This window comes from Sinohyriopsis cumingii, chromosome 8 (genome assembly GCF_028554795.1).
Source record: "Sinohyriopsis cumingii isolate HCF-2022 chromosome 8, ASM2855479v2, whole genome shotgun sequence".
Classification (NCBI taxonomy): domain Eukaryota; kingdom Metazoa; phylum Mollusca; class Bivalvia; order Unionida; family Unionidae; genus Sinohyriopsis; species Sinohyriopsis cumingii.
The window spans coordinates 113,778,146-113,800,948 of NC_142968.1; the positions used below are offsets into that span (position 1 = coordinate 113,778,146).

Sequence of the window (22,803 nt, forward strand, 5' to 3'; positions counted from 1 at the left end):
ATACTAGAACCCATGCAGACAGTTGAGATGTCAGTGATATATAATGACGAGCGCCTCTGACCACTCTTCTACCAACAAGCTGGAGCAATCACATAGGAAAAGTATGTGGTAAATGTACCCTGTCATTAATTACCCACAAAATAAACGCTGAGTTAGTATGCTGGTCAAATTTCACAGATTTAAGACGAACGTACTATTATCAAATGAACAAAAAAATGGGTGTGTTGCTGGATAGAATGAGTACGCGGCCGATTTTCCGCAGGTCGTAAATCGCTAGAGATTTAAATAGGCTTAATGTGTTGCTTTTTTAATGCGTTTATCATTTTCGTTAATACGAATCGGATTTCTATCACTAACTTTGCAAAGAAGTTATCTTCTTATCAGTATTAAGTAGGAGACATATCGCAACAATGTCATCTCTACTCAAATCTCCCTTCTGAGTTCATTGCACTACGATACACTTCTTTTACAATGCAACGTCATTTTGCAAAGATTGGGTGATTTCCAGTTGCACATTAAGTGTTAAGTTTTAAAATATGGGCCACCGAAGTTCACGTAGGACCCAGTAAGTGTGTTGCCACATAAAATGACACCAAAGCAGCTCTATCATGAAGCAACAGACGTAAAACCGCGTCACGTCATAATTATTGATTATAGTATTTGTACTGTCGGATAGTGTGTGCGAGAACTAAGTACAACGAGGCAAACTTGGAAACTCCTTGTACATCAGGCGAGACCACATTATCCAGCAGAACAACGCAGTAACTCATTTATTTTATACCCACATTTCTAAACTAATAAACTTATTTAAACTGCTCCTCACAGAACTGAAGCGAAAGCAAATGTTTTCAGAGAAATCTTGCTCTAATTATCTGTATGGCTGAATCGCGCATGAATACACGACATGATTTGACGTGATTTTATGTACTGTTGCGTTATAACAGGTTAACTTTGACGTCATGTTATGCCCAATAATTTATTTGAGAATGCTTGCCAGTAGCTTCCCGTGGGTCTGTGGTTCTTCCCGGGGTTTTCCTGGGTTCTTCCTTCACCAGTTATACTGGCCGCCATGTATAGCCTATGATGTGCTGACAAATGGTGTTAAGCTCTACATCAACAACAACTTCCAATAACTGGAAAATTTACAGGATCATCCACATCACTGGTACCTGGTCTAAAATAGCAAGCCAATTTGCATGCGCCGGGAACTATTAAATCTGTGTCTACCGATTGGTTAGTCAGTGACATCATTTGCATAACAATGACATCATTTCCACAAAACGTGCCATGAACTGCACTGGTAGGCTTGGTAGCTTCGCCTCATCGCGGTATTCCACGGGAAAAAGGTAGATATTCCAAACTTTCACTAAAGATGGATGATGATAGTTATCTTCGGTCTCAGTGAAACTCATCAATAAAGGCAAGAGGTATAGGAATACATCTTAAAATACATGACGTGTAGAAATTCATCTTGAAAAGAATGAGATGGAGAATTTCATCTTTAATAGATGGAGAAAAGATGGAAAAGTCCATCTTCAAATGCACTAGGTGGAGACATTCATTTTGAAATGCATGTGGAGGAGAAATTAATTTGGAAATGTATGACGTGGAGAAATTCTTATTGAAATTCATGACGTGGAGACAGTCAACTTAAAATGTATCAAGTGTAAATATTCATCTTGAAATGCACAAGGTGGTGAAAATCATCGCGAAACGCACAAGGTGTAAAAATTCAGTTTGAAAAAGGCACGAGGTGGAGAAATTCATCTTGAAATATCATTATCATTAGTATATGAAATGGTATTGCCACAAGCATTTCCCTTCAAGAGAGATGTAGATATATACCGGGAAGCATCTTTCACTATCATGATGTGAAGACAGCAAAACCCAGCGAATTGCTCAACCCTAACGTGTTTGCGCGAGAAGTCGTTTATATTAAAACCAAATTAATCGACATAAGCAATAAGTATGTATTGACATTTGTCTTGTCAAAGGTCGTGGCCTTTTGATCTGACAGCCCTATGAAATTTTTGCAAAATCACCTAAACTTTGCCGTCCCGTTCAGTGTTAACGACCATGTCCAAACGATAAAGATCCTTACTAAATGCGGTGCGCCCTTTCGTCCCAACATCATTTAAGACTGATATTAACATGGCTGCTTACGAGAGCTTTTCCAACGAGTTTGGTTTAGAAAAGGACTCTGACAGGCGGAAAAGCACTGCAACAATAACTGACAACGTTGTTGCCGAACTCTCAAAATTCAAGTTAAATATTTGCGCCGGCCAGGCAGGGAATGGGGTCGGCAGTTAAGGGAGGGATGGAGAACCTTCAATGACCGCTGTTGACATCCCAACAACAGCATTTTGCAAACGGCAAAGATGTAGAAGGTCCCTCAAAGTCAATAACAAAATGTGCCAATACATACTCCCATATGCCAGGAGCATGTTATATTACCTCTGGGGGGTGGGGTGGCCTCTACATGATTCAAAGTGACATCGAACTTAGCACGGATACTTCTGAGGCGTATAACAACGGAATTGTTGTGGCAGCCGACAACTGAGTACCAGGTACCAACGGCGAATGCAGCAACAAAGCATATGAAGGTCGACTTTAAACAGAGGACAAAGGCTAAAGCTGAGGCCACAACAAAATAACAACAAGAGTCCCTTGAAGGAACTGACGATCTACCGGGCGAAAATAATTTCCTGGAATTCAAAATAAGACCATTTCTTCCCTTTACCTGTTAAATGCTGTAACCATCTCTGATATTATTCAGTGATGCCAAAATTGTCAAATTAGCCGCTTGTGGACATATTGGATGTTATATTGACACCATTTTCATTTAAGACAAAGTAAACATCATTAGAAGTCTATTGGTCTTTATTTCTGTTTGTTTTTAACGCCATTTCTCATCGCAAGATAGGCGATACACGGCGACTAGTATAACTAGTGGAAGAAGAACCACCTACCCACGGGAAGCCACTAGCTGGCTTCCTTACATACATTGGCTAAGCTCAAGACTCGACCCAAACGGTGAGGTGAGATGGCAGTGATCGGTAAAAGCGCTTTAATACAATCGGCCACCCGGGGCTCCGAAGTTCAGTGGTGAAAACCCCATGTCGTAATGAGCATCTATTATGGATGGGTGGGGTTAGCGATAACAAGATTTTCGCCATCGATGTGATCGCAACCATATTGGATGTACGACTAACACCATTTTCATACAGGACGAACTAGATACATATCATGAGAAGTCTATTGGTGCGAACCCCAGATTGATATAGTCATCCATTTGGGAGTAGAGATAACAATATCTGCATGATAGCCACCATAGTAGCCGTAATGAGGGTTGGTCATTTTGATGAAAACCCCATGTCAAAAAAATTTCCCTTAAGACGAGTAGCAAAAACAAGATTTTGAAGATGGCCACATACTGGACATCGGAACAGCATCATTTTAATTTTAGATCAACAAAACATTATATGAAGTCTTTTTTAAACTCCATTGATGATATGACCAATCATTCAGGAGAAGCAGTGATACGATTTTCAAGCTAGCCACTGTGGCAGCCATATTAGACCTCAAATCAGCACCGCTGTAATTTTGAACAAAGCAGAGATCATAATAAGTTTTTTGATGAAAACCCCATGTCAATATGACTTTCTATTCAAGAGAAGTAGCGATAAAAGAGTTTCTAGACAGTTGCTGTGGCGGCCATGTTGTTAGTCAGATTGGTACCATTTTCATTTACGACCTAGTAAACAATCATAAAAGGTCTAGTGAGAACCTCATGTTCATATGACCATCCATTCAGGAAGAGTAGTGACAATATGATTTTCAAGACGGCCGCTGCGTGGCGGCCATATTGTTACATCGGCACCATGTTCATTTAAGCCAAAGTGGACATTATATAATATTTTGGGTGGAAAACCCACAACAATATAACTTTCTGTTAAGGAAAAATTTGGATAATGTTTTAAATATGGCTACCTTGGCGGCCATATTGAACATCAGATAGGCACCGTTTTTATTTAGGATCAACAAGTCCTCAAAAGAAGTCTTTTGGTGAGACCATTCATTCAGGAAAAGCTGTGATAATATTTTTTTGGTGGCCTCTGTAGCAGCCATTTTATTCCAAATATCAGAGCCATTTCAATTTAGGATCAAGTAGACATCATAAGAGGCCATTTAACGAAAACCCCATGACGATATGGCCATTCTTTCAGGAGAAGTATTTGATAACACAATTTTGAAGCGGGCTAATGTGGCAGCCAAAAGGACTAGCTAGACATCATAACGAGTCATTTGGTGAACACGCCATATCAATATGAATTTCCATTCAAGCAGTGGAGCGATAAAACGATTTTTAAGATGGCTGCTATGGAGGACATATTGCACATCAGATTGGCACCAATTTCATTCACGAACAAGCAGACTTTATCATAATTTTTTAGTCAAACCCCCATGCTGATATGACCATCAATTCATTAATAGCAGCTACAACCAGATTTTCAAACTTACTGTCATGGCGACCATATTGAACGTAAGATGGGCATCGTTTTCACAAGAGAACAAGTAGACATAACGAGAAGTCCTTCAGTGAAAACTTCATTTTGGTATGACCATCCAGGTAGAAGAAGTAGCGATAACAAGACTTTCAAGATGACCACTGTGACGGCCATAACGGACCACTGATCAGCAACATTATCATTTAGTTCGAACTAGACATGATAAGAAATCTATTAGTGAAAACAACCTGGTGATATGATCATCCATTCATTAGATGTAGCATAACAATATATTCAAAATGGCTGCTGTGATGGCAATAATGGACGTCAGGTCAGTACCATTTTCATTTAATATCACGAAGACATGAGAAGTCCTTTTGTGAAACCTCTATGTTGATATGACCATCCATTGAAGAAGAGTAGTGATAGTAAGACTTTTTAAGGTGGCCGCTGTGGCAGCCATTTTTATGTGCGAGAAACACCATTTTCATCTGGGACCAACTGACTATGGAATGAATATGTATTTAAAGTTTCATGGCAATCATCCAAGTAGTTTAGGAGAAGTTTTGATAACAAATATGTGGTAACGGACCGAAGGACGTCGGAAGGCAGACGACAGATAACAGACCATTGCACAGGCTCTTCTGGTTTATGACCAGTAGAGCTAACAACCGTGGCAGACCACGACGCCAACAAAACAGACGGTAGAGGGTTGTCTTGTGTGGCTTGAAACCGTTTGGTTTTTAAAAGAGAAGATTTAAGAAAATCACTTTTTGAATTTGGTCATTCCGACAGTGGCAGAGACCCCGTATATAAATACATTGACAAGCATCGACATATTTTCGACCAGCATAGTATCGGGAGGCTTTCAGGTGCCTGTGCTCTCAACTCTTGAAGAGCTCCAAATTTGACACCCACTTGTGTTGGCCGGAATATTTTTTATAGCCGCTCTGAGCTGCCTCCGCCTTGGTACCAGTAGCATCTCCTTTTGGAGACAGTTGCTCGGAGGAACTCTACATCCTGGCGCTCTAATGTTAATACATTCCAGAATTTACTTGGGTCGTTGCTGTATGTTAGCAGAATCCAGTTTAGCCCTTAATGCTACTTCGTGGGAGCCAGACTTGTTCGCTTTGAAACTGAGCCTTATTAAGTAAAACCCTTTGGTTTGCGGAACGCATCGAACTTGGCTATGAGTTACTATCGTCCTCTTACTGTGAACATGTTTTATTTCTTCCAGCCAGTTGGCAATTTGGCTTTCAGTTCCTGTTATAGTATAGATTTTACGCTATGTGCCAGAGCATTGAGAAATATAGACATGTCGACTCTGAGCCCATGCAGTAGTCTTTGCACGTTGTATTATCCTCCTTTGGCAGGCCTTTCGGCTCCAGTGAGGCTTACAGTTGCCGCCTGATCTTGGCATCGCTTTTCTTCTCATTCGAAGTCGCTAATGAGCTGCTACTGGCTGAAGCTAAGCAGGAATCATATCGATATATTCATCGGGTGTGATATCATTCTCATGCAGCGCAAAGCCGAACTGACTGATTAACACAGCTCATAAGCAGTGCGTCCAGCGGATCCCCATAATCAGCTTAGGTTCTTTGCTCTCTGCGAAGCAACTCGTTTAAACGTGTCATAGTAGACATATTTTGTGTATAGCCAATCAGCCAACTATCTCAAAATTAATAAGTTTTGGGGGCATTGTTAAGCTTAGCGATAACCTTGACATATAACCAATTAAACAACTATCTCTAATGGGAAACTTTACGTGGTCTTGAGCACAGCAATAAACTTGACAAACTGTCTGCGTGCCTTATTCTCTTTGTTGACACCTCTTAGCTCCATCCCAGCTTATATGGCTGGTTAGAACTTAGAAATGACACCCTGTTTTTCAAAAGATGTGTTTTAGTGTGGGTTTCCCCTGTCCTCCCGTTGGTGTATAAGTATTATTGTATAAAAACAATAATTGGTAAAATTTTAGCAGGGTTGCTTTATTTTTTTTATATCTATCAAGTAAATTAGTTTTCTTAGCCCATATAGCTACTTGATGTACTATCTTCCCTATGTCAGAGCTTACATTGGGACTAATTTCCATCGTAGTAACTTAGATTTAGGGTCGTACTATTACTCCATTAGCTATGTACGGCTATGGAATAAGTTCCTTCCCTCTCCCTTTGGTTTGTTGTTGCATTTAGTGACTCTGCCAGCGTCTAATGTCCATGTGTGTAAAGTATTTGGTGCAATGTTGTGTATTTTTGTGCTTGGACAGCCTTTTAGATCGAATCCATGAAAGTTTTTTTCCTTATCTATCTTATAAAAGAAATCCCTTACAAAATAATGTGTCTATTTGTTTGTTTCTGCGTGTATGTTGTGTGTCTGTAAATAATATATGCCTTACCATATGGGGTGGGCTATGGATACTCCTAAAAGGGATTGAAAACCTCCATCACGCGGACGTGATGGAAAACATCCTATTTGTTTTTAAGTTTTGAATTGAATGTGCCGTAGCACATGACAAGTCCACATTCATGGTATTGGAATTGTCCCTCATTATAAATAATGTGGGGTACTTCCATGCATTTGGTTTTATTTAATTGTGCCTCAGCACTTATTATTTTTTGTCAAATTATTGTTAATATATATTGTTTAGGGTGGTAGTTTTAAGAGACCAAAATCGTATTATTTTCGAGTATCCATCAGTCAGTTTAAGCTGTTTTATAGTTGATATATGTATATTGTTTGTATTGTGCCTTAGCAATGATATGCATGTGTTAGTTTCTTGGATCAGGGTTGATGTATTTCAGAGTTTCAGGTATGGTTGAGCTTGATGTAAAAAACGGATTGAAAACTTCAGTCACGCTGACGTGATGGAAAACATCCTGCCTTTTGTAAGTTTTGATCTGATGTATGTCATAAGTCGTTTAGTCCAGCTTCTTTCACGTTAGAATAAAGATGAATATCCATTTTATCGGACATAGTTTTGTCGCCATGATGGCTCGATATTTGTGGCTACCAACAGTTTGTCAGCAACCTAGTGATACAATTGTAAACTCTTTGAAAACAATATAAAATAATCGACCATTTATGGATAAACAAACTGGTGGCGGGACTGCATGTATAGGAAAGTCATTCTGTGACATCCGAAAGGACCCTAGCATGAGCCTCTCTACCATATTACCTAAATCAAACAAAATTCATTGTCTATCAAATGAAACAAATATTCTCAAATGGTGGCGGGGTCGGACAAGGGGATGTCAAACCTTGACGCCTAAAAGAGGACCCAAAGCCCTGCCTCTCCACTTTAATTAAATATTCTATACCCAGGGATGTTTTCCAATCCCTTTTACAAGTAAAAAAATAGAGGAAAACTGCATCTGCGAATAAATACTATCCGCCGGTGTAGCCTCTCTATCTACATGTTAATATACATGTACCATCCAAAATTCACCTCAACAACTATCAACAAAGAAATCTAGATCATATAGCAAATTATTGGTGGAGGAGTATAGTGATGGGTAAGTCATATACTGACAACCAAAAGGTCGACACACGGACCCCTCCATCAAACAACCAAAAGAATAACAAATATGGCTTCCATTTCAAAATTATATTTGGATATAAATGCGAAAAATATCAATTTTATATCAATGTGATGAGGGGCAACCAAACTGGGACTACCTCATTACAGTTCAAAACTCAATATACATGCAATTTAAAAAGAAACCTTATATAATTAAAAAATACAGTAGAGAAATTCACGAATTTTCGCTGTATATCAAACTCAAAGTCAAAGGTCAATGTAGGAAATGTCTCCGCACAGAGGATAACATCCGAGTGTAGAACCATCGACACCCCCGTGCATTTAGATGCACACCATCTGAATCCATATAGACTCCACGAAATCCTTCAATACGGCAAAATATGATCCGAGAACTGGCAGACACATAGCTACGATGTCGTAGCCTCAACTTGATTTGTTGTGGTTGAGGCTACGAACTGATCCCATATCATGTAATGGAGCAACAAAAATCATCACTAAAGTCAGAAAAACAAACAGTGTAGAAATCAACTACATAAGTATAATCATGTTGTGAAAGAAGTTTGGCTTATTTTGAATTTATTAAGCCCTTACACGATAAAATAAATTGGCATGGTTACTCTAACCGTATCCTGTCCGCCATGACAGATAACGCGAGACTCTCGCCGTGACCCCTTTTCTACGTAAGGCTCGCCAGACCATATTTTGGATATTCTAGGCTATATTATTATCAATTAAGTGCGAATAATCGCTTCTTGGTGGAATTTCAAAGTTGCCGATAAACCGTATTTACTTTTAATGCGCAGAATTTCTGAACCAAACGACGCCAAATTTTTACTACGATTTGTTTACATTTCCAAATATGGCGTCAATGTCCTTATATGGCACACAAATAAACGAGGCTGAGAACGGAAGTAATCATTATTTGAAATAATATGGCGGACGATCTAAACGAAAATATCGGCTAAAAAAGGTAAACGAGATTTTACAACTATTTCTACAATGATTTTCGATACTTCCGGTATTAAATAAGAGGACTACTCAATTTATTGGATTATATGGAAGGACTATGTTTAAAGTGTTATTATTAGGCTAAAAGAGTGCCGGGTGTGAATCACACCCGGCTTGCTCCATTAACACGTATATGCTCATGTTAGTACCCTGTCCACGAGGTACGAGTAAGGGTACTAATATTAGTACTAGCAGACACAGCCCTTGCTAATTCCAAATTGACCTGTCGAGCCCTTCGTCCATATTGGGATGGTGTTATCCCTCTGGGATGATAACGAGGCATCATGGAGCTAACCAAAACAAACTGCACTCCACTTTCCAACAACTGTCGACTCAACTGAATTATTTGACCCACAATCACACTGGGCTGGTCCCAATATCGTTCTCACCCAGTTTGATGAATACAATGTCTGGTAATGGATCCATGGTCGTGGGTCGAGAAATAAAATTTGAAATTTTCTCCCCCAGGCGTCCATCCATAGTTACAATGATATCATTAGGTTGCCTTATTCTCGAATCATGTTGTGTGACTTGACATTATAATGCCACCATACAGTAGACAAAGCACAAAATCTTCCCCAATGCCCACAACGCACTTGCAGCATGCTTACATTTCACACTCTCGCGTGCCTTGTGCTTCATGAACTGTGCACTTTTCCACCAACCAGGATGTGCTCCTTAGCTGTAGCCAGGCACATTTATTTCCTGCAAAACGCGGTTTAACTCAAAAGGTATGCAGCCTGTTACGAAGTAGAATATCTAATTAACTGCACAGAAAATAAAGCTGGGAACCACGAAAAGTTTTGTACCGTGGTATACGGCGGTATTTCTGAACATACCGCGATACGTACCACGGTATACCACAATTATATTAGGGACGAACAATTTAAAGTTCTGGATCAGGGGCCTGACACATTTGAAGAAGGAAAAGACGACTGTCAACAGCCGGTAAAATATCTTGCTCTGATTTATAGCAAAAAAATAGCATAATATATCCATTATATTATCTGAAAATATTAATTACATTGAGATGGGATGCCAACACTTGGGGAAGATATTTATCAGAGAGGGCCAGAATACATAAAACAAACTTACTAAACAAACGAGAAAATATTTCGTAGAATTGAGAAATTACGTAAATTTACAACAGAAAACTGCTCTCCTGAAAACCTTAGAATAATTTGCGGTCTAACAAACTAATGTATCTAGGTGACACATTAACATACGCTGGTAAGTAACTAAAAGAATAACGAGTCAAAAATGTGATTAAACGATCTTGAATAGAATCTGTATTCAACAAGGGCAAATACAACTGCTAAAGATAAAAAGGATACGTTTTTTTGTCATGAAAAATGAAACTATGCTGTTAATATTAAATTTGATAACAAGATTACTCGGAAATTTCCGTAGATTCCTCAATGATCGAAACTACCGAAGTCGCGATACAGTTAAAAGAAAGTAGCGTAGTACGTATCATCAGAAAAAAATATCCGATTAAAAAGGTGTACCGGTCATACCGCGCAAACCTAATATTAACAACAATGCATTTCTTTAAATGACGTAAAACACCAAGAACTTTTAATTCCCTTTATTTGGTGTATGATTGTTGAGTTTAATTTGGGTTACAGAGTATATATAGCTTGGCCTTACTTCAGATATGCATTTATTAAATACCTGCTGTCTCCGCGTGGTCATTTTCACTTCTTTGACTTAAGAGGTAAGTTGTAAAAAAAACAGCGGGTAAGATTTTAACAGTTTACATATTTAGTAATTCATTCATTACACTTTTAAAAGATGATATTGTCAAGTCTCGTAAAACTCATTTCCCTATTGTAATAATTGCTATAAAAAAATTACTTTAAGACCAATTCAGGCTGATTTTTTGTGCACGTGTAAGCAGTCATTTTGGTTAGCTGGATGCTTAGATCGTGTACAATTTCCACAAGTATAATATCGTGAGAGATTATAACCACAATACATCAAAGTAGCATACAGGTATGTCAACACTCTCTCTGCTGTATATGTTGCAAATGAAAACAACTTCACCTTTCACCTGACATTTTCTCAGAAAGTCATAGTAAGTGTCGAGCGACCCGTCTGAGATACGGACCACAACAGAAATTAGTGAACTTTTGTTTTACTCTTTTATGTTATACTTTAGTACCAATAACTAGAAGATGATAACTGCAACCTGCTTCGCTGACTTATAATTTGATACTGGCATAAAATCTAAATCAAAACCTAAATGAGCAACGATATGGCTCCACTTTTAAGTGAGCCGTAAATGTAAAAGAGCGACTTTTGAAAAACCAAAAATATCAGCCCTTTCAAGATTCTGTTAAAAAACACATCGGGGTTTGAAACGGTTTTGAAAAGACAACCATTATAAAGATGCATTTTTTTAATTCCCAATTTCACAACCACTGATAATGCAAGGTCACGAGGGCTATGTCATTATCTCACTGATCGAAAACGAGGCTTTGGGTTAAAGTTTGTGTACTAAAGATAATGGTAGATTATTATAGCCAAACAGCCTACATATAACTGTAATTGCATATTCATGGTTCTACTTTGGAAGAAAGCCTTTAAAATGGAATGAGAAAAAATATAAGTCTGACGATAGATACATTCTAATAGCATGATCCCATTCCCAAAACAAACAAATCAAGTCAATGTGACATGCACCATCAAAACAAATGCGCAAGCCAGTTGGGTTCTACGTGCTCAAATTGCATGGAATGGCCTTTCAAATGTTATAATTACATTAGATAATAACCGTAAATTGTGCGCACAGAAGAACTTTCACCTAAGGTTTGATTTATTAGCAGTGACTGGAAAATACGGTTAAATGACAATGAGCGTTGCTGCCCGAAACTGAAATTTCCATTGATTCTATAATGGATAATATATATTAATTTATGGAATAAAAAATAGATAAGGAACAAAAATTGTTTGAAAGAAAAAAGGAACTGCCTCCAGAGATCACGAGAAATACGGGGAGATCATCGTTTTGTGAAGCTAATAATTTGTATGGACTCTGGTATGGACTCACCCTTCCCTTCATTGAATGTCGTACAAAGTTAATGCAAGCATAATATTCAAATGACCAAATATAATATTGCATATCCTAACTTAAATTTTTCTCTAAAAAAAATTGTTCTAAGACAACACAATGACTTCCCTGGAGGAAGGGTGCATATATATTACTACATATAGAACAGTTTTGGATAAACAGTTATTACAAAAATTGATTTAATGAACTAAGTGGACAATAATTTAATGTTGAATATACTGAACTATATGAAAATAAAATGTAATGTTTCATGTATTCTTTGCGTCATAATGATGAAACGAAGTGGTTTTCAAACTTTAGCCTCGTTCTCGATAAGCACCTGTCATGAACGACAAAGCCAAGGATGCTCAAACTGGAATTTGTGAAAATAGTTTTACTATGGACAACCGTACAGGCACTGTACATCCGATATGGACAACCGTACAGGCACTGTACATCCAATACAGACCTATGTGCCAGTAGTTCTAGCACCTGCCTTCTTCACCACATAATAAATGAAGGAAAGAAGCGAGGAAATCAAGTTACAAAGATATAATAAATTCCATACAGTATGTGCCCTAATAGTCTTGCTCTGTCTGAGAGAACAAGATATGGACAGTCTATTGTTAAAAGGGCATCGGAGTATCCTCGGCATTTCCGCCTATCCAACCCCATTCGGAAGTCGAAATATCTTTGGCTTTTTCCGTAAAGTCGAGAAAGAAAAATCAAATGTAATTTGCCGCCACTGAGAACTATATTCGGAACCACTTTTCTTCATGTTTTTCGCTAACGAACATTCGGCTAGATAGATGTGCGTAGAGTCTTATAAAATTTCAGGTCTTTAAAAATAACACTCGACTAGGTTTAAACAATAATGAGATACCTGCACATTTAATTCCTGCAACTTTGTAAAAAGAAATTGAAGAATCATTAGGTTTCAATAGTCGAAAACCGATCCGGTGGCCTAAGAGGATAGAGCCTCCTCGGATGCGGGCTATCGCGGGTTCCAACTGTGGCTGAGTCATACCAAAGACTTACACAAATGGTACAGACAGTTGCCTCGCTTGGCGTTCAGCATTAAGAGGCTAGTGTTAGAATTGGTCGGCCTGGGGTCAGGATAATGTGACTAGGTGGGACATGATATAACATGTCTGAGGCATGATGTTCCAGTGCTAGACATCACTACATCGTCGCGATAGGACTCATATTGTTCAAACTACGTTAAAAATATAAACAAAACCCACAAAACACATCTAATTGCTTGCGTTGCTGTTATTGATGAGGCGTCATCTATTCACTGTGAAGTTATTAAGTTATGATGATGTAATAAAAACCACGGGCTCGGAAGCAGTTAAAAATGGAAATTATTTGCATCAGATGGTGCTTTTGGCATGCGGTGGAAATGGTCGAGAATGTTCCAATTGGGAGACAAAGTCACAGTCGAAACACGGTGGTTCACTCCTCCAGAGCCGCATCACCAAACCGATAAATTTTTATTTTTTATTTTTCAACTACATCTGATGTTAGTTTACAACTTTATGGAAATGGCTTTGTGGTTAGATTTGGCGCTTTACGCAACAAAAGTAGGCTATTTAATGACATGATAATTGGAGTAAAGTGCCTAGCCCAAGGACACACCCAATAGCTAAACCATGGCTAGTCCAATGGTAGGATTAGAACCCACGCCCTTTCGATCGTGAGTCCTGCACACTGACCACTGGGTTATGGAAATGGCCAAGAGATGTTCGATGTGGCACAAAGGCAGTCATTTTGATTATCATAAAAACAAACCTATAGCATGACGAGATCGCATGATGAAATACTACGTCGATGTCGCTATGAAAACTAAAGTAATGAAATAAGGATGGAAAGTTACCTTCAGTTAAAAATACGTTTCTTAGATTTAATATCTTTAACTGACCGATAATTAAGTCTTCATAAAGCCAAGAAACAAACTGGAGGCTACGCCCCACTTTTAGGCACAATGGCTTTGTGGTTGGTATTTTGTTTTGCCACAAATGGAGAAATCAATGCACCTCATGCATTCAACATATTTACTAGCTTGACAGAAAAAGGCCCACATTGCTTTGACTGTGCCAAAAAGGGTCCATTGTTAAAGCCACAAGTGACAACAAAATTTGTTTTGATCCAATATATCCAGTATACAGAGGTGAAATGAGTATAAACTTTAAACCTGGTGTTTTTATTTAAATCTTGTCCGTAATGATCAGGTGTATTTACATAATGATGTGAACTAAGAAAGCCCCCACTGTTCTGTGGCATTGTATAGTGTAGTCACTTCAACCATACTCTCGTGTGACTTCCTGGGGTCGTTCGGTGAAGATCTCAGAGCCATGCGAGAGCTTTGGTTAAACGAGACCAATGATGGTAAAGAACGGTGGAGTGATATCTTCTTGAAAGTAGTTGCGGCTGAACCTTTACCTTTAATCAGAACACCTTGTCGCTTTTCAACAATATTCCATCTCAGAAATACTTCGATGGAGTGATACAGCGTAATAAGGAAAAATACTCCCTGGAACATGGTGGAGAACTTAGTCACGCGCTAAGCATGATGATACATTTTTGGAATGATCTGAACAATTTCAATAAAATGAAGTTTTACGATGAGTTCGTGAACGCTTCAGCCAAGAAAAAGTCATCTATGTCGACGACCACACCACAATGTACTCTATGATATTGCGTGATGTGCACATGAAGACAATTTTAGTATAAAAAAAGCTACAGGTTTGGATATATATATATATATATATATATATATATATATATATATATATATATATATATATGGAGAGAGAGAGAGAGAGATAGTTGTACCATGGCAGCTAATGTTGTATATCTGAGGTATTTTTGTATCAGTTAAGGAAAAACCTAAGGGTGTTCCGATTGCTCTTACCTTTAGAAATTGCGGATGCTGCATAAGACGCCTGTCGAAGATGAAGAAGTAACTCAGTGTGGTAGTGAAGAAATAAAGAAGGTACCCGCCAATGTTTGTAATGAGAAGGAGACTAAGTATCTGTCGAAGGGAGCCATCTTCCCGCCACGTGGAAGGGTACACGTACGGCGTTAGGACGTAGTAGTCAGCGAGGTTCAAGACAATATCCATGCTGCATTAGCTGTACACGAGGAAAACAAATTATATTTTTTATTAAACGTTATTCATGTTTCAATGATGATTTCAATACCGCATCTTAAAAATAATCTGCCTTTAGAAAACGTGATTGTGGAAAACTTATAAAAACGGCACAGAAAAATTAAGTTACTATCCTAATGAAATGTATTAATAAAAACTAAGTACCAGTTACATACTGGTCTAAGTAAAAGCGTGATCATAAAGCAAATGTGTATCAGATCATTAGTGGTAGAGACGGACATCAGCTTAAAAGCGGTAAAAAGTAATGGCTGCCACAGTGTAACAAATGCCATATCAGTGTCATTTTCGTCCTGAGCAAATTCGTGCTATGTGACAATAGCTTAGTAATTACAACAACACATTACAAAACATACACAAAAGCTCTAGTCGATTGGTTTCAAGTCAAACGTAGAGCAGATATGCTGTGAAAAATAATGGAGACCATAGTGAGGTCATGACACTCTGTGAGATAATGATACAAGTATGACTTTATTTCGCCTGCGATTTCCTCTCAGAATGTTATAAGGGCCCGACCATTTAATTTTCTTGGGGAGGTTGAGATTTTATTTCAAACCAAAATATTTTTACTTTACCTCAACAATTTACTTTACCTCAATAATTTAAGGTAATCTATTTTCTTTAACTAACAGAATGGATATAATTTTGGGGTCTAAAATCGGAGAAAGAATATTTGGTCAAGCTACATTTTTAAAAGTAAATACCCCCCACCCGAAAAAATAAAATAAACACTAAAATTAAAGTTTAACACTATATGTGTTTTATTGGGGCTAAAAGTTTTGTATTTGAGAACTTGCCCATGCTGCAGACAGTAAAACTGCTGTTTAAGGACCCAGATCTTCCGATACAAGTTTTTCAAATCACAAACCCGAGGTCATATTTATGTAGCGCATTTGAAGGCAGATTTTAAATCTGACTTTTGTACTACGTTACATGTTGCTGATCGGAATGTCAGATACGTCGGTTCATCATATAGTTAATTAGCATGGCTTACCTGTGTTGTCTAACTTGCTTCTGTCATTTATACAAGTTTACAACTGTTACCTATCAAATGAAACATTTTCGGCCTTTTCGGTCAAGTACTGAATGAATCCTCTAATGTAATTCGCCGCAGTTGAGAACTATATTCGAAACCACTTTGTTTACATGGTATAATATGGGTGCGGAAGGAGATGAAATCAGAACATTGTGTATCTTTCTGTCGCAGCATATGCACTCCGGCTTATCACCTAAGCTCATCAAATGTGTGTGTATTCATACAACTGCATCCGGGGTTATTTCTCTACTTGACGGAACTGCCCGTTCGATGATCCGACTGCATATGCATGTTACCAAGTGCGAAATGTATAATCAACAGTGTGAATGGCCGCGTGCTGTGTGTACTTTCATTCTTGGCCAAATTTAAGTACATGGAAAGCTGGACTTTGAAATTTATGAGATTAACTCTGTTTCAATTTCAAGATAATGCTTCTAATGAGTAATAAGTAAAACAGGTAAGTGACAGCTGTTACAAAAGGTCGATATTGTTGTTTTGGGTTTAAAGCAATTTCTCAGCGCAAGATAGGCCATCTAAAAAGGCCAATATAAATGGTAGAAAAGGAAAAAGATCGCGAGAAAAAACCGTAAGAACCACCAACTCACTGGCAACTTTCTCCCACACAGACTCACACCGGAGACTCGAACCCACGCGGGGGGACATAGGTGAGATGGCAGTGATAGGTAAATGTGAGCGCCTTAGACCATTCGGCCGCCCGGGCCTCTATAAAAGGTTATTTTAAATGTATTTAAACAAACGATTCTAGCACATAAGCACATACATATTACATACCCAACCCCCAAATCAGTCAGTCATGGAGAAAAAAACTGAACAGATTAAAATGTGCAGAACAGTAGTTAACATAATGATAGAGTCCTTTCGATAGTTCGCGACAGTAACAAATTAAAAATATTAAAAGACAGTCGTTCAAGTTGCGATGTAAGGTGCAAAATGTATAGTGAAAACTTGAATCAACATTTATATGAAAACAGAACAATAAAATCTTACCATCAGATGCTTAGCAAGTATATCTGCTTCAATATTGTCATGCACCACCATTCCTGAGAGAGAGAGAGAGAGAGAGAGAGAGAGAACCTAGTACAATATTACTCGAGACTGAAACATATATAACACATGTTATACATGTATCTACTCGGTATATGATCTGTCACAAGTAAATAATTATTCAACTGACGATCTACATTCTATAAATACTGATACCTTTCACGAATCGAATGTTGACATCGTCTTACGAGAATGGTTACTTGATAACGTTGACTACTGCCTGCAGATACCTCGTGTTTTCGTGAATATGTAAAACTATCACGCGCTTACACTTTGTACCGAATGTGCTGCATGAATAATCATAAGTAATTCACACATGACGTCACATCCTTTTAATATTATAATGAAACAGGGCATTTTACCGAAAATCAATATTGAGCCTGCAGAGTATAGTACATCTATGAGATGAGGGAAGTGTGCTCCAAATCACCCATTCTCTCTCTCTCTCTCTCTCTGTATGTATGTCCCAAATTTTGTATTGCCAGTAAAACTCTCTCGGGGAGGTACAGTCACCATTTTCGGGAGGTGGGGGTTAATTATATTTCATTCAGTGTAGTCGCAAATATAAACCAACTGCTCCGGAAATAGAATGTGTCTTGTTCATACCTTACTCAACTAATTTTACATTTTTATTTGATAAAAAATTCGCCAGTTTTATATTATCAGTGACTAGAAACTTCAAACATGGAGACTTTGGAAATTATTTATTCATTTACTTAGACACTAATCTGGTCTTTGTTTTTGATTGGCGTTTTATGGCACGGCAACACATGCAGATTGTTTAGTATCGAGGCCACAGGAGTCAAGTGCCTTGCCCAAGGACACTCCAGACCAACGCTGATCTATCTGATGGTTATACAGCCCCAGCTAGACTGGTGCTCTACTGCCTTGATAAATAGAAAATTGTGATTAATGACAAGTGTCCGAACTCATCATAAACTCCTTCCAAAACAAAGTCTAAACAACTTACATAAAAGAAGGGTTGGGTGTGGCGTTCTGGGGTATTGGGGTGGGGTTCTCCCAATATAATTTAATTAAATTAAATTGAAAGTTCCACCCTGGCTCGTTAGGTTAGAAAGTTAAATTAGTGATGTAGATTTACAGCTCTGAGCCCCCAGTCAGCAATGCCGACGGTTAAATTATAGAGAACACGAAGATCAAATTCAATCAATAACAATTTAATAAATGTGATAATTTAAAACGATAACTTCCAATCACTCGTCTTTCCCTCGACCAAGTGGCAGCCTAATTCATCCCGTGATTTACAGTGTGAGTTCGATTTTCCCCCTGTCCTTGCATCTACTCATCTTTTCTTCCCGCTGATTCCTTCCTTCTTTCCGTTCCTCTAACTCCTTTGTCTCTGTTTCCTCTCTACTATCTCCTCCAGCTTCGCTCCAGACTTCAACTTCTCATTTTTTCTCTCTATTATCTCCTCCTCCAATTCCGCTCCCAGACTTCAACTTCTCCCTCTTCTTCCCTCCTTTCCTCCGTCTCTCTATCCGAGACAACGGGACCAAACTTTAACTGGTCTGTCCCTCAAAGCTTCCTGTGAAAAACCACAAGGCGTTAACAAATGTTTTATCGAACCTCACCTCACACTATAACGACAATTAACCATCAGATAGCTGTCACGGTTTCGGCCACGCATGCATACACATCGAAATTCCCACACACTTCTTGCTGGGTAAACAATGGCGTAATAACACAGTATCAGCGAATGGTTATACAGACATCAATACATTGCGTCACGTCAGTATATACACATAAATATTTAATCTCATCGTACTACAATCTGACAAAATCAGACGCATGTCTGTACATTACAAATATTCGACAATGGCAAAATCTACAAACATATGAACATATGTGTTAGTCTACTATAAAATACCCACATAGTAAATTACAATATTAACTCTTACGACGGCTAGCAAGCTATATAATTCTTTACAAATATCAACTCATTTCTTCAAAATATGCAAACATATTAACAAAACAAAGTAATTCTTCGTACTACGATTCTAGTAATAATAAAGTATACATACGACCTACAATTAAAATGCAGTCGCGTTCCACAAAGACCGAACAAATATCTACTGACCTTTTGAAGCTTTCTGTACTTAGACCTTCCTGCTCTAAGATTTTCCCGCCAATAACGAATGGCTATTCGGAGTTACGCTAACCTCTTCTCTGGGTAATTTCTCTCAGCGAACTAACTTTTGCCGGAAAACGCAGGGATATCATTCTACCCAAATCAAGGTCTCCCCCTATCTCGATTCTGATTGGGTGGCGCTGTGCCCCTGTCCAATCGTCTTAGCGGCCAGTTCAACCTGTCTGTCTGTTTGCAGGGGAAAGAAGTTAGGACACTCCCACTTCTTCAGGCAATTTCTTTTGATCTTGGAAACATTTCGACACCTAGGTGATAATTGGCTGTCTGTGACTTCGCAACTCCAGTGTCCGGTCCTTCGATTCTAGCCACAACAATCTTACGTAACGGATTAGTGCTAGTCTTCGGCAATGTTCGACATCAAACAATGACCCGTAAGAATTGCCTTGATTATACATGTTTCAAACTGGGCTACTCTGGGTCGGGGTAAACATGACACCGGGGATGGACAGCAACATTTGGATAGGAATTTTTCTTGTACATTTATTTCAGTAGTGAAGCTTGTTGTTAGATGCCAGCTGCATCCTCTTGGACGAAGCATTCATTACATTGAATCCAGTCCAGACATAACATGCATGTCCAGGAACATAGACCAGGTGGTATGGTGGAGTAGGGAGGGTTGTAATGATGACGTTGTTGTTGTTCTTGTTGTTGTTATTATTATTATTATTTCGGTCGCCTTGATTTGAAAATAGAACTTAAATCCAAAAATGATATGGGAATGTATTGATTAAAAAAAATATAACATATTGTTAAGCAGATACACGCGTTTGACCTCTTTCTTAGGTCATTTGTTCCCAGTCTTTGGGAGAAAGTTTCTTGTCCTTCTCATCTCTGCTAGTCCGAGTTTGCTCTGACCCTTGTCACCCCATTTTTGATATTTAGATATTTATGTTGGGGTGTTGGGTCAGAGTCCATTCCCTATCGAAAAGTTGGAAATCGCCGACATTTGGTGTCGGCATGGGGTAGCCGCATACCAGCCGGCCCAGCATACTTGAACGACCTTGCATCGAGATATACCTGCATGAAATCGACAGGAATGTGATTTTTTTCTCAGAAATTGCGATATTAGCATTCGTTATATCTTTAATTCGCTTACAGACGAAACGAAAGTACATCGTTACTGAAATTTGACCTGGATCTGGCCATGTGGATTCCTTGTTACGTGACCACACAACTCTCGCAACCTACATGCCAGTGACATAAGAGGTCATACAGTCACGTGCAGCAGGAAAATATGACAAAATTAAGTAATATTTCATCATGTCTCCCAATCTGTTTTAAAATCATCTCTACTGCCCTTTATAAAGATCTGACAGCGACCGCTTAGGGGTCATGTTCTGGTGGCCTATGTTATTACCATAATCGCTGATTTTTCAACCAATCAGATGAATTCTTATATCTTCGCGTTAAGGAGACTGAGCAGTATAGCTGAGGAGCATTGGTGTGTGCCGAACGATTTGATTCACTTCAAAATTTCTGAAAGCTGCATTTGTACTGGCTGACTCAAAGGTCACCAGAACATGACCCCTTCATGTATAACAATGGAGATCTGATTTTAATCAGATTGACCTGCTGTGTATGGTTGAACTTGATAATGCGCGTGCCTTGTTTTCTATATGGGTTTCTAATGAGATTATTCAATAAAGGTTTGGATGCGTATCAATTTCATATAATGAATTGGTTAGATTGGGTTTTACAATTGTTTTCTTGTTTACTCTATTAAATTCTCAGATTGTGATTTTCTGATTGACGCTAAATGTAAACGAAAATATTCTGATAAAATTATTTTATTAAAATGTATCAAAACCATTGTATTTTCTCTTTTATTTTTTTTAGAATACATCTCTTTCACTTTAGCAATGTATTCGTTGTACTCAGTTATTACCATGTTGATGTTGTTCCAATAACAGTTTTCCTTTTCTGTAATTAAATGACTATATTTGAATACCTTCTGGTTGAATTGCAGTTTGAGTGTTTGATTTTGTCTCTTTAGTCTCGTACGTGCATATATAAGACTCGTGGTTTCGATTACTTTGCGGAGGTGTAAGTACGTTTTTCTTGCACTGCCTAGAATAATTGTTGATTGGGTAGAGGGTGGAACACAGTTGTACTGTAACATACGGTTTTTTGGCACCTAATCCAATTTGTTCTAAATTAAGTGGCTTAAAGCGGTCTCATCGTAAGAGATAATTTCTTAGGTGTTCACCAACGTTCACACCAGTGTACATTGTTTCCCATCAATAACAACCATACTTACTGTATACGAACTTATCCGACATATTTTTTCCCTGCACGTTCTACAAAGTAACCTTGTGTAATTTGACGCCAAATTATTTGTGAAAAGTAGGGCAAGCAAGATGTTGGTTATGATGTACATGTGCTTGTTCATACAAAGAATAAGAATCAGGTTCGCGGTTACTTCTTAAACAACGACCGAACGAAACTGACTTTTGGTATATAAAGTAAGGAAGCACAATATAACTAAATCTATGTTTTGTGACATATCTTGTTTCTAAATCAAACTTTCCACACACACACACACACGTATGTGTGTCTTCTGTGTGTGACATAGCTTCTGGATACCTTCAAATTTGGGAACTATGCAAAACTTGCATAAACAAAATTTTGAAGATATGAATATATAAACTTCCAGTTCTAAAACTCCGAATTTTAATTTAAAAACTTTAAACCTCAATCTTTATACTCTAAAGTTGTTGCTCTTCTTGATGTTAAAGGCATGGTGATTTGCAATAGCAAACCATCAAAATTTATTGTTTTACAGGAATAACTTTATATATATATATATATATATATATATATATATATATATATATATATATATATATATATATATATATATATATATATAACTTATATTCAAGAACATACACAATAAATATACGTCCGATAGTCCTTGTTGTAATCGGTACTGGTGTCCGTCCGCCTCAGTGTTCGCCCATCCGTCTGTATGTCATTCCACTTAAGAGTCAGCCTCATCCGATATTTATAATGTACTCTCATTGTTGTGGTATCTGACATGTCTTCATAGCAAGCAATTTATTTATTATCATCTTTATATATTCAACTCATTCCAGTAAAATTCGGAAAATTATTCACAAAATTAACTGAAAATGTCTATTTTGAAGTTTTAATTCAAAGGAGCTTCCGCGACATTGAGGAAATAAGATCGTCATGGTTACGCGATAGCACTAGTAAAATTGAATTGTAATGGCATCAAGCGGATTAATTACGTTCATTTT

The 22,803-nt window shown here is 38.0% G+C and overlaps 1 protein-coding gene across 4 annotated transcripts in view; it reads right to left on the minus strand.

Moving 5' to 3' along the window:
* Positions 1-22,803, minus strand: part of LOC149794412 (lathosterol oxidase-like) — a 48,276-nt gene that overhangs the window by 24,777 nt on the left and 696 nt on the right. Inside the window, exons 1-3 of one of the 4 annotated variants that reach the window (XM_089968603.1) lie at positions 17,533-17,676; positions 17,320-17,372; positions 15,021-15,240 (exon numbers count right to left, since the gene is read on the minus strand). In XM_089968603.1, the coding sequence (XP_089824729.1) occupies positions 15,021-15,230 (210 nt within the window). In that variant the 5' untranslated portion in view covers positions 15,231-15,240; positions 17,320-17,372; positions 17,533-17,676. Of the gene's footprint in view, positions 1-15,020; positions 15,241-16,269; positions 16,478-17,319; positions 17,373-17,532; positions 17,687-22,803 lie in introns of those variants that run through there. The other 3 variants (XM_089968601.1, XM_089968604.1, XM_089968602.1) reach the window with 3 other exon arrangements.